The sequence below is a fragment of the Xiphias gladius genome, chromosome 15 (genome assembly GCF_016859285.1).
Source record: "Xiphias gladius isolate SHS-SW01 ecotype Sanya breed wild chromosome 15, ASM1685928v1, whole genome shotgun sequence".
In the NCBI taxonomy this organism is placed as follows: Eukaryota; Metazoa; Chordata; class Actinopteri; order Istiophoriformes; family Xiphiidae; genus Xiphias; species Xiphias gladius.
The window spans coordinates 7,844,771-7,857,586 of NC_053414.1; the positions used below are offsets into that span (position 1 = coordinate 7,844,771).

General features: G+C 40.0%; 1 protein-coding gene across 4 annotated transcripts; it reads left to right on the top strand.

The window, feature by feature from the left end:
- The first annotated feature begins 239 nt into the window (after nt 1-239).
- Nucleotides 240-11,945, top strand: LOC120800724 (bifunctional apoptosis regulator-like). 4 transcript variants are annotated; one of them, XM_040147013.1, is made up of 9 exons: nt 240-385; nt 2,581-2,864; nt 5,169-5,267; nt 5,671-5,764; nt 7,245-7,417; nt 7,897-8,041; nt 8,395-8,574; nt 9,240-9,436; nt 10,519-11,945. In XM_040147013.1, exons 2-9 carry the CDS (start codon nt 2,581-2,583, stop codon nt 10,709-10,711), a joined length of 1,365 nt encoding a protein of 454 aa, XP_040002947.1. In that variant the 5' UTR covers nt 240-385; the 3' UTR covers nt 10,712-11,945. The 4 variants fall into 4 exon arrangements, with proteins under 4 accessions (XP_040002947.1, XP_040002948.1, XP_040002949.1 ...); XM_040147014.1 differs by lacking the exon at nt 240-385 and adding an exon at nt 482-681; XM_040147015.1 differs by lacking the exon at nt 240-385 and adding an exon at nt 728-960.
- Nucleotides 11,946-12,816: the final 871 nt, after the last annotated feature.

The following is a 12,816-nucleotide window of genomic DNA, read 5'->3' on the forward strand; positions in this document are numbered from 1 at the left end:
ATATACATATATATATAAATAGAAAAGCTAAAAATATAAAGATGGGTCTATTATGTACAGGAAAGAAGGTTTTAAAAAAAGGTGCAGACATGTAGAAGCAACAGTGGACAGAACATACAATATCTATACACAAGCCAACCAGTTTCTGAAGTTGTAAACAATTATCATTATCGGGGTCCAGGCTAAAGCCGCACTCCTCAGCCAGGAATCAGTGACATGATCCGGTCTGAACTTTGAACTGAAGCAGCTTTTAAAAGCCACACGGCTGAACTCCGCCGCGCTTCAGGCTTTGGCGGCATCGCCGAGGACGTCGCGGGGGACGAAATCTCCCGCTTTCCTCTTGTTCACCGGGGGACGGGAGGCTCACGCAATCCTTTTTGGACAGGTGAGTGTGTGTGACTGTTATCAGGTGACACGCTGACGTACGCTTGCGCCCATATGTGTGTGTGTGTGTGTGTGTGTGTGTGTGCGCGTGTGTGTGCGCGCGTGCGTGCGTGCGTGCGGGTCGCTCTCCGTCCATAGCGCGGAACCATGGCCACAGCTACTCAGGCAGAAACATTTACCCGCCCCATGGTCGGTTTCATTTGAGTTTCACTAACAATCAGAAGCCGTGAGCCAAGTGAGCAGGTAGTAATGTCATCCTCCAGCTGGTCGCCTGTCAAGGGACGTTCCTGAGGCGAGGTAAGACTGTTACTGAACGGCGTTGACTAGCGGTTAGTAGTTAAGCAAAGGTAACTTCGCAGTGTCTGTTGGCTATCATTTAGTTACTGGTTAACTAGCATTATCAGTCTTGAAGCCACGATAGTACATTTTGGTCGCTGTAATTTTAGTAAACTGTTCTTTATTTGCCTTACGGAAGAGTAGCAACGTTAAATGTTGTTGTTGTTGTTGTTGTTGTTGACCTAGCCTGGAGCTAACGCCTAGCTAGCCAGTAACAGCTAACGTCCAGATCAGGATGTGGTAAATTAACATTACCTGCTCAGTATAAAACGCGTCAGTGTCCGGACTAATGTTTCTTTAATTCTTTCTTTCTGGTTCGTGGTTCGGTGCTGACCGGCTTACTGCCTGCTCTCCGGTGTGTGTACACTAGCTTCTTATTTAATGCTGCCGTGACACGCCTTCTTGGATTCAAAACACTACAACTGGATTTAAAATGAATGGAGTTTGGTGCTAAGATTATTCATCTGTGTAGTTGTATCCACTTGCGATGAGGCCACCAATGTGCAGTGCTGGAAGAAGTAGTCAGGTCCTTTACTTAAGTAAAAGTGCCAATTCCAGACTGTAAAAATACTCCATTACAAGTAAAAGCCCTGCAGTTAAAATCTTACTTAAGAAATAGTACAGAAGTATTATCAAAAACATCAGCTTAAAGTATTCATTCTGCAGTAAAATTATGGCATTTTATGTTATATATGACACTGTAAGATTGGTGGTAATGATGCATCAGTGTACCGTTGTAGCTGCCATACAGTTGTATGCGAAAGTTTGGGCAGCTCTGGGCAAATGCCATATTTTGTTGTTTTTTATTTTGAAGTGAAAAGGAGTTAACATAGACCCTGCAGCAGACAGACATTAAAATGATCTTAAAATGTTGATGCGCTGTTACTTTTTATTTCATGAACTTTTAAAAATTAAACAGTGATTGAGGTATTTGCAAATGTTTGGGCACCCTACAAAATCAGTACTAAGTAATCTCCTGTTTGCCAGTTGTTAAGCATGGGGGTGGAAATATTCTCTTTTGGGGTTGTGTGGCAGCCAGTGGCACAGGAGGCATTGCATGAATAGAGGGAAGAATGGATTCCACCAAATATCAGCAAATTCTGGATGCAAATTTCCTGCAGTCGGTCAAGAAACTGAAACTCAAAATAGGCTTGGTTCCACAACAGGACAATGATCCGAAGCAAACCTCTAAATCCACCATGAGCTACTTCACGAAACACAAGGTGAGGCTTTTGGAACGGCCCTCACAGTTCCCCTGACCTGATCACTGAAAATCTGTGGGTAGATCTTAAACATAGTGTGTGTGCAAGACAGCCTAAAAATATCTCAGAACCTGAAGTGAACTTCAGAAAAAGTGGGTAAAAAAGTTCTTAAATCAAGACTAAAAAGACTCTTGGCAGGCTAACAAAAGCATTTGCAATCTGATATATGTGAAGGGGGGTGTTACTAAGCCTTTGTAGGGTACCCAAACCTTTACACATGCTACAATTACTGTTTAACTTTTTTTTTTTTTTCTATTTTAAGTTCATGAAATTAAAAGTAATAGTGTATTAACCTTTGAAGAAATTGTCATTTTTAATGTCTGTTTGCTGTAGGCGTTGTATTTACTTATTTTTACTTCAAAAATCAACAAAATAGCTAATTTGCTAATGGGTGCCCAAACGTTTGCATGCAACTGTAAGTGTATTGTAGTAACTAGCATCAAACATGCAAAAGCACTGGTATGGTCCTTTAAATTGCCAGCTGCAAGCTGAACGAATGAATTTAATTTAATCTTAAAAATTCTGTCACTCATGCCATTTGTTCCTTCCTTTGTAACCTTGTTTCTCCTCTACTTCAATTTTAAATATGTTTCTCCAGATGGAGTGGTATTCATTAGATGATGGTCTGGGAGCATCAATGGATGACCCATCTCACTCATCTGATTCTTCTCAGTCGAAGGCCTCAACCACCAACAACATCTCAGAGCATGAATTCTCGTGTCACTGTTGCTACGACATCTTAGTGAACCCCACCACTTTGACCTGCGGCCATAACTTCTGCCGCCACTGTCTGGCTCTGTGGTGGGAGTCCTCACACAAGAACGAGTGCCCAGAGTGCCGGGAGAAGTGGGAAGGCTTTCCTAAAATCAACATACTACTGAGGTATGATTTTAAGGGCAAGAACATATTAGTGAATGAATGTTTGATTTATATGACCAGAACAGAGACCTACTGACAGCATCTGAGAAAATAAGTGTGCGTGCGTGCGTGCGTGCGTGCGTGCGTGACAGATGTGGTTGAAATACACTGCCACTTAAAGCTTGGGCTGATTATCAATTGAAACTTTTTTTATACGAGTGCCAATCTGAGTGCATTACTTTGAGGAATATAATCCTGTTTTTCTACCAAACGCTTTTTATCATGTAGAAAAGGGAGCCAGTGTCTTCAGATGTTAAGAGTTCTCTTATTACAAGCTGCTAGTAGAACAAAATAAAATTGTATATGTAAATAAATAAAATTTGCAAAAATAGAATTTATTTCTGTAAATATCTGAGTAAAGAAGAAGTAAATATAGATTGCAAAACTGACCACACTTTCAGTACCAGCCTTTGATACTTGACAGAAGTGCTGCGACTAATGATTATTTTTGCTGTTGATTAATCTTACCTATAATTTTCTCGATTAAGCGATTACTTGTTTGGTCTAAAGAATGCCAGCAGATAGCCAAAATACCCATCACCATTTCCCAGAGCCCAAGGTGAAATCTTAAAAATGTATATATCTGACCAGTTGTCCAAGCCCCAAAGATATTCACTTCACTGTTATATCCATCCAGCAAATATTCACGTTTCAGAAGCTTAAACAAGCTTAAAAAATTACTTAAAGGATTAAATGATTAACAAAATAGCTGCAGATTAACTAATCAATCAATTGACTAATCACTTCAGCTCTACTTGACAGTTTTTATATGGACACAAACACATTTCCGTTGCTACCCAAAAAGTACAAAGGTTTGACACCTAGCCCTACCTGATGTGTCAGTATTGCTAACCCTACTGTTACTGCACTGGTCCTCCTTAAAGAAGATGTCTACTGTGTCCTCCTTACAGCTACCCCTTGTAAACACTAACGAGTCCCACCTTAAAGAGGGATTTCGTGGCTGTGGCAATAACTTTTACAAAATGGACTTCTACATTGCATAGTCTTGCTTTCCAGTATTTCCATTGTCTAGTAGGACTTTGAGTATGTGTACATTCCCCCTAGTATCCCAGCTTTAAGTCTTATCCTTATTTTGATCACGTTCAGAATATGATGTTTACATTAAACATTGAGAAACCTGGTAATCCAGCCCCCTGTGTAAACGATTCTCATATAATCCTGATTTACGACTTGTCTGCAGTGGTGCAGGCATGTATTTGACTCCTCCACATCCAGCAGAACTTCCATTACTGTGCCAACTGTGTTACCCCATTATCTGTTGTTTAATATGGTAGTCTGTTTGCCTAGCGCAGCATGGTTTCACTTTCACACTCTTCTAGAGCAACTGGTTTTGTAAACAGAAGTCACATGAAATGTCTTTTGGCGAGGGACTTAGTGGGTAAACGGAAGAAGAAAAAAAATATATGAAGCCGTGTACTGCTGTCACACAGGTAGTTGTAGTGTGGTATCCGAACTTTGCCATTCACTACACCTACAACTTCAGTCAGTGAAGCAGAAACAGTTCTTTGTCTTCATATTGATTTCCCTATTTTACTGTAAGATGAAACAGCTGCTACCATTAGACACAACAAAGTAGGAGGTGATGCAGCGTGGTCATAATCTTTTGTTAACCTGTTTATATACAATACATTTAAATAAGGCTAAAACATGCACATCAGTATGGCAGCTGAGGAGTTGGAAATATGTCTGTCCACTGTTACTGACGTTAGCCTATCAACACACAGTCAATGGAAAGTGCGCACAGTGTCAAATCTGAAAGTGAAAGACTTGATTAGGATGTTGTAACCAAGTGTGTGAGTTGTACCAAGAAGGGAAATTTCATTAAACGGTTTCACAGCACAAAGAAGACTCCTCTGGCTGAAGGTTGACAGACGCAGGCAGGTCAAATTCAACAAATAAATCAATAGTGTCTTCATGTATGGCTGACATTTTGAAGTACCACACATTAAGGCTTGTACTCGTGCCTGACCAGCTGATTGTTTATAGAAGAAAATGATAGAGGGGGCGAAGTGTGAAGGAGAAGCTTTATCAGAACTACCACAACCTGTGTAAAAGCCCATTTCACACCACGTGCTCTTCTGACACAAGTCAGTCCTAATCAGCATCAGCTGGGTTGGCTACCTTCAGCTACCTTCCATCTACCTACCTACCATCAGCTACCTTCACCATCCCCTCTGCTTGTTTTCTTGTGTGCATTTCACTTTCATTTGCTAATTCCATGCGTTCACATAATCCTCTTCTTCTCAGGGATGCAACTGACAAGCTGTTCGGTGATGTCGTTCAGTGGAGGAGAACAGAGATCCAGGCGAACCCCAAAATCTCCCGGAGCTTGCTGGCCTTCCAGAGGTAGTACGGTATAATACATGATACCGGTCGTTTTTTTTCCACGCATTCTTCTTCCTTGTGAAAACGGCGGTGCCTACATTGCCCACAATGCAACGACTCGACAGTTTGATCAGCGATTCGGGGGTGTTACACTAGTTGTGGTTAATGTAGTTTTGAGCTGCTAGCCCCTTAAGCAGAGTTGAGGAGGGGGTTACAGAGGTCTAGTGGACTCACTTATTTCTACTCTACCCCCCCTCTACAACTTTTTGGTCTAAACAGACTCTGATATGTAAAATCGCTGGGGTTCCCCTGTGACAGTGATGAATTTATCTATGTAAACTTGCCTGGTGTCTGATCTATGATCAGTTGTATTTGATCCCTCTGTTAGGGACCTGCTTTCATTAATTACCTACATTATTTTTAGATATGGTGACAACTTGGGTAGATCCAGGACAAACCAGCACAAAGGAGCAGGCTTCTTCTTCTCTGGCGTCCTGACTGCACTCACATGTGTGGCTGTAAGTATCCAACCGCAGTAAAAACCACATCAGATTATTTTTGTAGTAAAATGACGTCCTCAGTATTGATCCCAAGCAAAGTGTGGTATAGAAACCTATTTTTTCTATAAGAGTCATTGTCAGTTGTTGTGGATAAAAGTGCCATAAATACCTACAACATTAAACAAATTAAACTTTGAGCAACATGTTTGCATTATTGGATTTTAAAATAAAACTCTTGGTCGATAAGATACAGTACGCAGCTTAGGGTTTGAGCTCTTTCTGATTTTCATTATCAGTGTCCAGTATTCGCACAACAATTTGTAATAAATATTGATTCCCCCCCCCCCCCTTGCGCCCAGTCTTTTACTTCATGATAATGCCAAATGTGAATTTGGCAATATATGGAAATTATGGTAAACCTGAACCATTATGTGGTGGTCAGTTCATGTCACATTTACACTGTTTATTCTAGCTATAGAATTTAACTAATTTTATGCTTTTATGTTTACATTCAACGAGGATGTACAGTAGCATGTAAAGGTTACCACAGTAGTGGATGAAGGGGTCGGTTGGTCATATCATGTAGACAGTACACGTTTATTTTGTCCATGTGGCACTTGGGAGCAACGTCACTGTTGGTCTTGCAACGTGGCAGTACATTGGTGCTTGTGTGTATTGCTGGGAGCATGTAAACAGATTACAGCATGGTCCTGTTTTTGACCCCAGTTCACGGATGAACATCATCATTGAATCGGGTCATTTTAGGAGAACTGAAAGGAGGCCTGGGCCCGTGTGCAAAACATCTGTTGTTTTGGATGCTTTTGCCTTTGTGTTAATGTGACTTCCTACGCCCAGCTGACCCTATGCTAGTTTGGGTCCTTTTTCTCTCCAGTCTCTTGACCCTTGATTTCGAAAAAGGTTCCCCCTTAACAGCTTAATTTTTTCATCTCAAAACCCAACCCACACTGAAATAAACAACTTAAGAACAGCACATTGCACTGTTATCCACTATTTTTCTGTGGCAGTGAATATAGGTATGTGCATGTAGTTGTTTAGTTGACCTTTATTGATATAATCATTTTAACTTTAACCATGCAAAGACATATCATTGTGCTAAATGGACACTTGCAGAGCTTGGCTCAACGACTAGCCATGTGGAATTTTATGGTACTGGGGGTAAATTGTCATGCATGGATGCATGTTATATTTAGAAATGTATTTATTTTAATTTTCTTTATTTATATATTTTCTTTATTTTGCTGTGACTTTGTTCTTGTTACATGACACAAAAAATAGAGGTTCAGTTGAACTCAAGATAGTGAACAGCTAACATACAGTTACTGGGTTTTGAAACTGCGTGTGGCACCGGTCTGTGGCCTTTGAGGAATTCCAGCCACCGCGCAAACCTGATAATCCCCTACTCCTACACATGCTTTGCATCCAAATATGTAAAACACTGTCACTGTGCCTTGTTTGTTAAACATCTGTGTGTTTCCAGGTGATGGTGATGGTGTATCACTGGAGCAGTGGTGTGGTTGAGCAGCATGACCTGCTGATCAGTAAACCAGTGTCTCACTGGACGCCAGAGGAAGTGGTGTCCTGGCTGGAACATTTGGGACCCTGGGCCCAGCTTTACAGAGAACCCTTCCAACAGGAAAACGTCAATGGAAGGTAGAACCTTAACAAATTAATACATTTTTGGGTTATTTTTTCCCCCGTCATGATTTTGAAATGCAGGAACATTATACCCTACAAAATAAAAACTGAGTTGAGCTATATTTCCAATCAGTTGCGCTACTTTCATTCATTTTTAAGGAAAACTTTTAATTTTCTGATTACAGTTTTTCCAATGTAAAGATTATTGCCGTTTTTTTTTTCCTGCTTTATATCATTGTTGATTGTTGGTTAGATATAACAAGACATTTTAAAATGTCCTCTTGGGCTCCGGGAAACGTCGGATGGACATTTTCCCCTTTTTCCAAACATTTTAATGACAAAAAATGTATAGATTAATCAAATGTTAATTAATCAATAATCTAAATAATCCTTTTCTATTTTCTATTTAGGTTTACTCTAGCAAAGACCAATCAGAGTAAAGCATGGAGGCTCAGGTGTGTTCATTCCATGTGGTGTTGATTTCTTTGTTTCAGGCTCCTGTTGATGCTGGGGGAGGAAGAGTTGTTAAAGCCTCCTTACAGCATAGAAAATCAGGCTCACCGACGGGCTGTTTTGGCTGAACTGGACAGAGTTAAAGCACTGGGGGTCAAACCCCCGCGGAACCTCTGGGAATACAAAGTAAGTACCCCAAATAGGTTTGCACTAATGTAAGTCAAAGCGAAGTTTGCTTCACATTAAGTTATCCCGGACTTCTCTGCACCTTTTAGATGGGTTTGAGTGGTGCATTTTATTTTGCTTCCACCTGTACCACATTAGCATGTGCTAGTTACTCTTCATCTGTTATTTAAGGATGTCATTTTGTGTGTCGAGTTCAGTACAGCAGTTCATTACTTCATTAAAGAAAATGAACCACAGTACAGATTTTAACCAGCGAGTCTCCAGTCAGTGTGTTTGTTATATTTCATACATGTACAATCAAACCACAGTCCTTTTACTCTGTATACTTTTACGTTTCTGTCCCTTTCTACAAGGCGGCTAATGCTGGGAAGTCTCTGTTCTTGCTGTATGCACTGAAGCGCTCACCTCGTCTCACACTCTTCTACTTGTATTTATTCGACTACTCGGAAACCTTCCTGCCCTTCCTGCACACCTGCTGTCCGGCTATCATGCACATCGACCAGTCACTGGAGAGCAGCTTCCTCAAATCTCAGGTGACACTTTGAAAAACCAAACCAACTCAATGCAAACATAATATAATTTAAGTAACTATATCATTAGATAATGTGATTCTTAGGTGTTGGGGGCCAATTACAATAACTTGAAGTTCTTTGTCCGATGCAATTAGAAGGTCATTTGTAAATTTCACCAGTGCTGTCTCTGTGCTATGATGCACTTTAAATCCTGCCGGAAAATCCTCAAATAAACTATTATTGTGTAGAAAGTCACACAACTGGTTGGCGACAGCTTTCTCAAGAATCTTAGAGGGAAAGGGAAGGTTCAACATAGGTTTACAGTTGGCTAAAACACCTGGGTCAAGAGTAGTCTTTTAATTACAGCTACTTTAGTAGCTTTTCTCTAGTAAAGAAGTGCTAACTAAGGGTAAAACTTCCTTAAGCAGCCTAGTTTGGATGGGGTCTAAGAGACAGGTTGATGGTTTGGATGAATAAATCATTGAAGTTAGCCTAAAAGTTATGATTAATTTGAACTCTGATTGTTAATCTGCATATAAACAGATGTATTGAGGTTGCAGATTGAGTGGTTTTAAGTTTAAAAAAAAAACAAAAACATTGTCTCACAGTAATACCTGTTTTAATGGTTTCAAAGCACGTTTCAAGCGTTATCTTTTGTTTTCTATGATGTTATTGTTTTTTGTTAGTTGGAGCCGAGCTGGCGACAGTGGGCAGAGTTTCTTGTGAAGTACCTCTTGCTTCCATACCAGCTGATAGCAGAGTTTGCTTGGGACTGGTTGGCCGTCCACTACTGGACATCGCGCTTCATTATTGTTAACGCCATGCTACTGTCTGTGCTGGAAGGCTGCGCCCTGTGGAGACTCTGGACAAGAGCCAGGATCAGGTACGCACAGTGGGAGGGCTGGGTGCTTTCTTTCTATTCCTATTTCTTTCCCTTTACGACACAAACACACACAAGGTAACATAAAGGCCTTTTCTGCTACGAGCTCTAACTGAAGTTTTAGGAACCTGAAAGGCTCCAGTCCTGGGTTCTGCCTTGGATTTCCACTGTGGGATGAATTCCACAATCTGGGATAATTGAAAACGGGGATGGTCCAGTCCAGTGTATTAGTGCTGATACTGATCTTACTAAATGGAACGGGTGTTGGCCATGATGTGACTGATTCACATTAAATACAATCAATTCAGTGTTTCAGCTATCAGTTACTGCACATTTAATCAGTCACAGCATTCCTTGTCGTAGCGTTGGCTCAAATGAGAATGACTGTAATGAGAGACAGAGTGAGGTTGGAAGATTTTAAACAAGCGGTCTACCGATTTAGCATTGCATTCCTGTAACGCTGTAATACTCATGATGGACAGTTTAAAAAAAAAAAAAAGATCAAAATCCATGCAGCAGAACAAGACATATAGTCTCTCTTTATTCAACGCATTCTACTTGTCAAAACTTGGCACCTATATTACCCACAATGCAACTCATGCTAACCCGTGAAAATAACTACTGTTAAAAGGTACCCTCTGGAGTTTATGACCACTAGTAATGCTATGAAGTAATGTCTCTGTGAGTGGTGCCCTGCTGTGTCCATTTTCGTGCACATGCGTGCGACTCACAACCGGCCTTTGGCTTCAAGCTGTTCTGCCGATCGACATTTGTTGGCGATAAGGCCTCGAAAGAACCAACAAAGGCAGTGAAGAACAATGATGCTAGCAAACAAGAATGTCAACAATGAACTGTTTACAATATTTTAAAAATTGGCTTTGCAAATGTTTTATGAGGAAGGAAACAGGTTTGTTAGACCTTAAGGACACTTACAGTGCATCTTGGTGAGTAACACTGAATGGAAACAGAAACTTTTGTTTGTTTAGAAGGAAACTCCATAGGGAACTTTTAAATAATCAGTCCTAATGTTTCCACAGTGGGAAAAAAGACCCAGCATACTCACTTGTGTCTTCCTCTTTCTTAAGGACTCTGCCGCGCAAGATGTGGAACCACTTGTGGAAGATGTTATCTCAGGGGTTTGCCTTTGCCCTCCTATGGCCTTTTGTCCCTCAGTTCGTGTGCAACTGCTTCTTCTACTGGGCGCTCTACTTCAGTCCCATCATTAATATAGACATGGTGGTGCAGCAGCTAATGCACCCAGAAACACAGGCGCTGTAACAAACTGCATGTAGTCAGTGCCCAATTAATGCCATACGGTTCACAGCAAATAAAAGTAGATAGCCAGAAATCCAGTTGCTGAAGAGAAGTATTCATTTTCAGCATTAAGCTCACTCGAGACTGGCTTTGTTTGCTGTTGGAAAGGAAGTTTTCTCACTTCCTGTCTTGTCTCTCTGCTGGATGGTTGCCATGTGGAACAAGAGAGGCTTTGAGCTATTGTAGGAGAAGCAAAACCTAAGATAAGACACGGTGAAATATCTGTGATCTTATTGACTGGAAGAGATTACTGCAGTGATCTCTCTTTGCGTGCACAGTGCATTCACAAACCACATTGCCTAAATGGTCCAGAGGGCAGTTATGCAAATGAGTCATGTTCAAACATTGGTGGCAGTGAATTCTTGCCTCATAAGAAGTTTCCTGACAGTTGATAGCTTTGTAGCACGGAGATGGCCATAGTCAAGTAAAAGACCTGGGTACTGACAGTGGAACAAAGCAAATATAGATTCATTTTTGTTTAACTTCTATTTTCAAATGTCCTTTTGGCACGTTGTCCGAAATCACCTAAATGAACAACTGTTGCTTTAGAAGTATCAGTTTGAACGAAGCAGTATCCCGAGTGTATATAAATGCTTATTCTGCATAAGTTTCAGTGCGCTCTTTGGGTCTGCAATGTGGCTCTGGCTGTGACTGCAATCTCGGTGCTAGAGCTGTCCGACAATTCCTTCGTCAAGGTTCGGTAATGTGATTATGAAATGTTTCAAGTGATTTCTAGAGGTTCATTGTCCTGCAGCCTCTTAGGGACCCTCAAGCTTTGCCAGTGATTCAAGGGAAAAAAGAATAACAGTCATGGGGGACATGTCTGTTCCAGGAAATCCAGACATTCCTTCCCCAAGATTTGTGACACTTAGATTTGAAATAAAACTTCTGTTCTTAAAATATTTTGAGATGCTGATACAAATCTTTTCACATTTTTATGATTTTACGGAGAAACTGTCTGTAGCAGATTTTATTTGCTTGTACTGCTGACAAAGATTGTGTTGCACATTTTTTTATTTTTCAAAAGAAATATTTGTTTGCAGTTTACATTTCCATGTGGTGGGTGGTTGTTTTACAGCTAATCAGAGACATGCTATTTCTTACATTGTTCATTTGCACTTCAAAGTTCTACACTGTGATTTTGTTCTTCAATGTTCTCTAATGACAAAGGAAAAATAAAGATTTTTAAATAATGTTATCCTGTTGTTTTTTCTCATGATGTCGAAATTGCTGGACAACTAAATGGTAATGAAAAAAGCAGTGTGGGCATGTGATGAGCTTATCTTCTGAAACAGAAATGTCATTTGTTGTCTAAAATTTCAGTTGGTTTTTTTTTTTTTTTTTTTTTTTTCCGTCTCTGCTCAGGTGTAGTAATAGTAGACAAATATACAGACACAAAGATATAACTTTTGGATTTGCAGATGGAAAATCTTTGCTTGTCTATTTCGCTCTTTTATTTATGAGGAAAAACCTCTCGATTGGACGGTTCGACCACTTATCCTCTGGAAAACGGCTGCAGAGCATCTGGAGCAAAATCTACACATAAGCCGCTTTTCAACATTTACAACTGCGGAGTTGATGGATTTTATTGATCATTTATTAACCTTCATAATTGGCTCATTACAAAACTGACAAATCCAAGACACTTTATTAATGTCGTACTAAGAGTTTCAACTGCAAAGCTGATGATTTATTAGAAAGTGTGAAACCCTAAGTATTTATTGAGGGTTTACCAACATTTATAACTGCATTATGACTGAATAGAAACACACAGCCTTGTTATTACCAAAACATTTCATTTAAACAGGGTATGAGGGATGAGAGTCTTTATTCTAACAGAATGTGAACTTCTTAACTTAAAAAATGGAATAAAACAGCTCTTACCACCAACATTTCACATTTACTGAATTATTCTCTCTACATTTGAACCATTTTAAGTTTTGCACGCAGATCAACAGCTATAGTCAAATGCTATATATATATTTTAATGAAGGGTTACACAATAAGTCTGCACTTGTTAATTAGCAGTTTATAATATGATTTTGGTCCAAATGTCTAAATGTGATTTT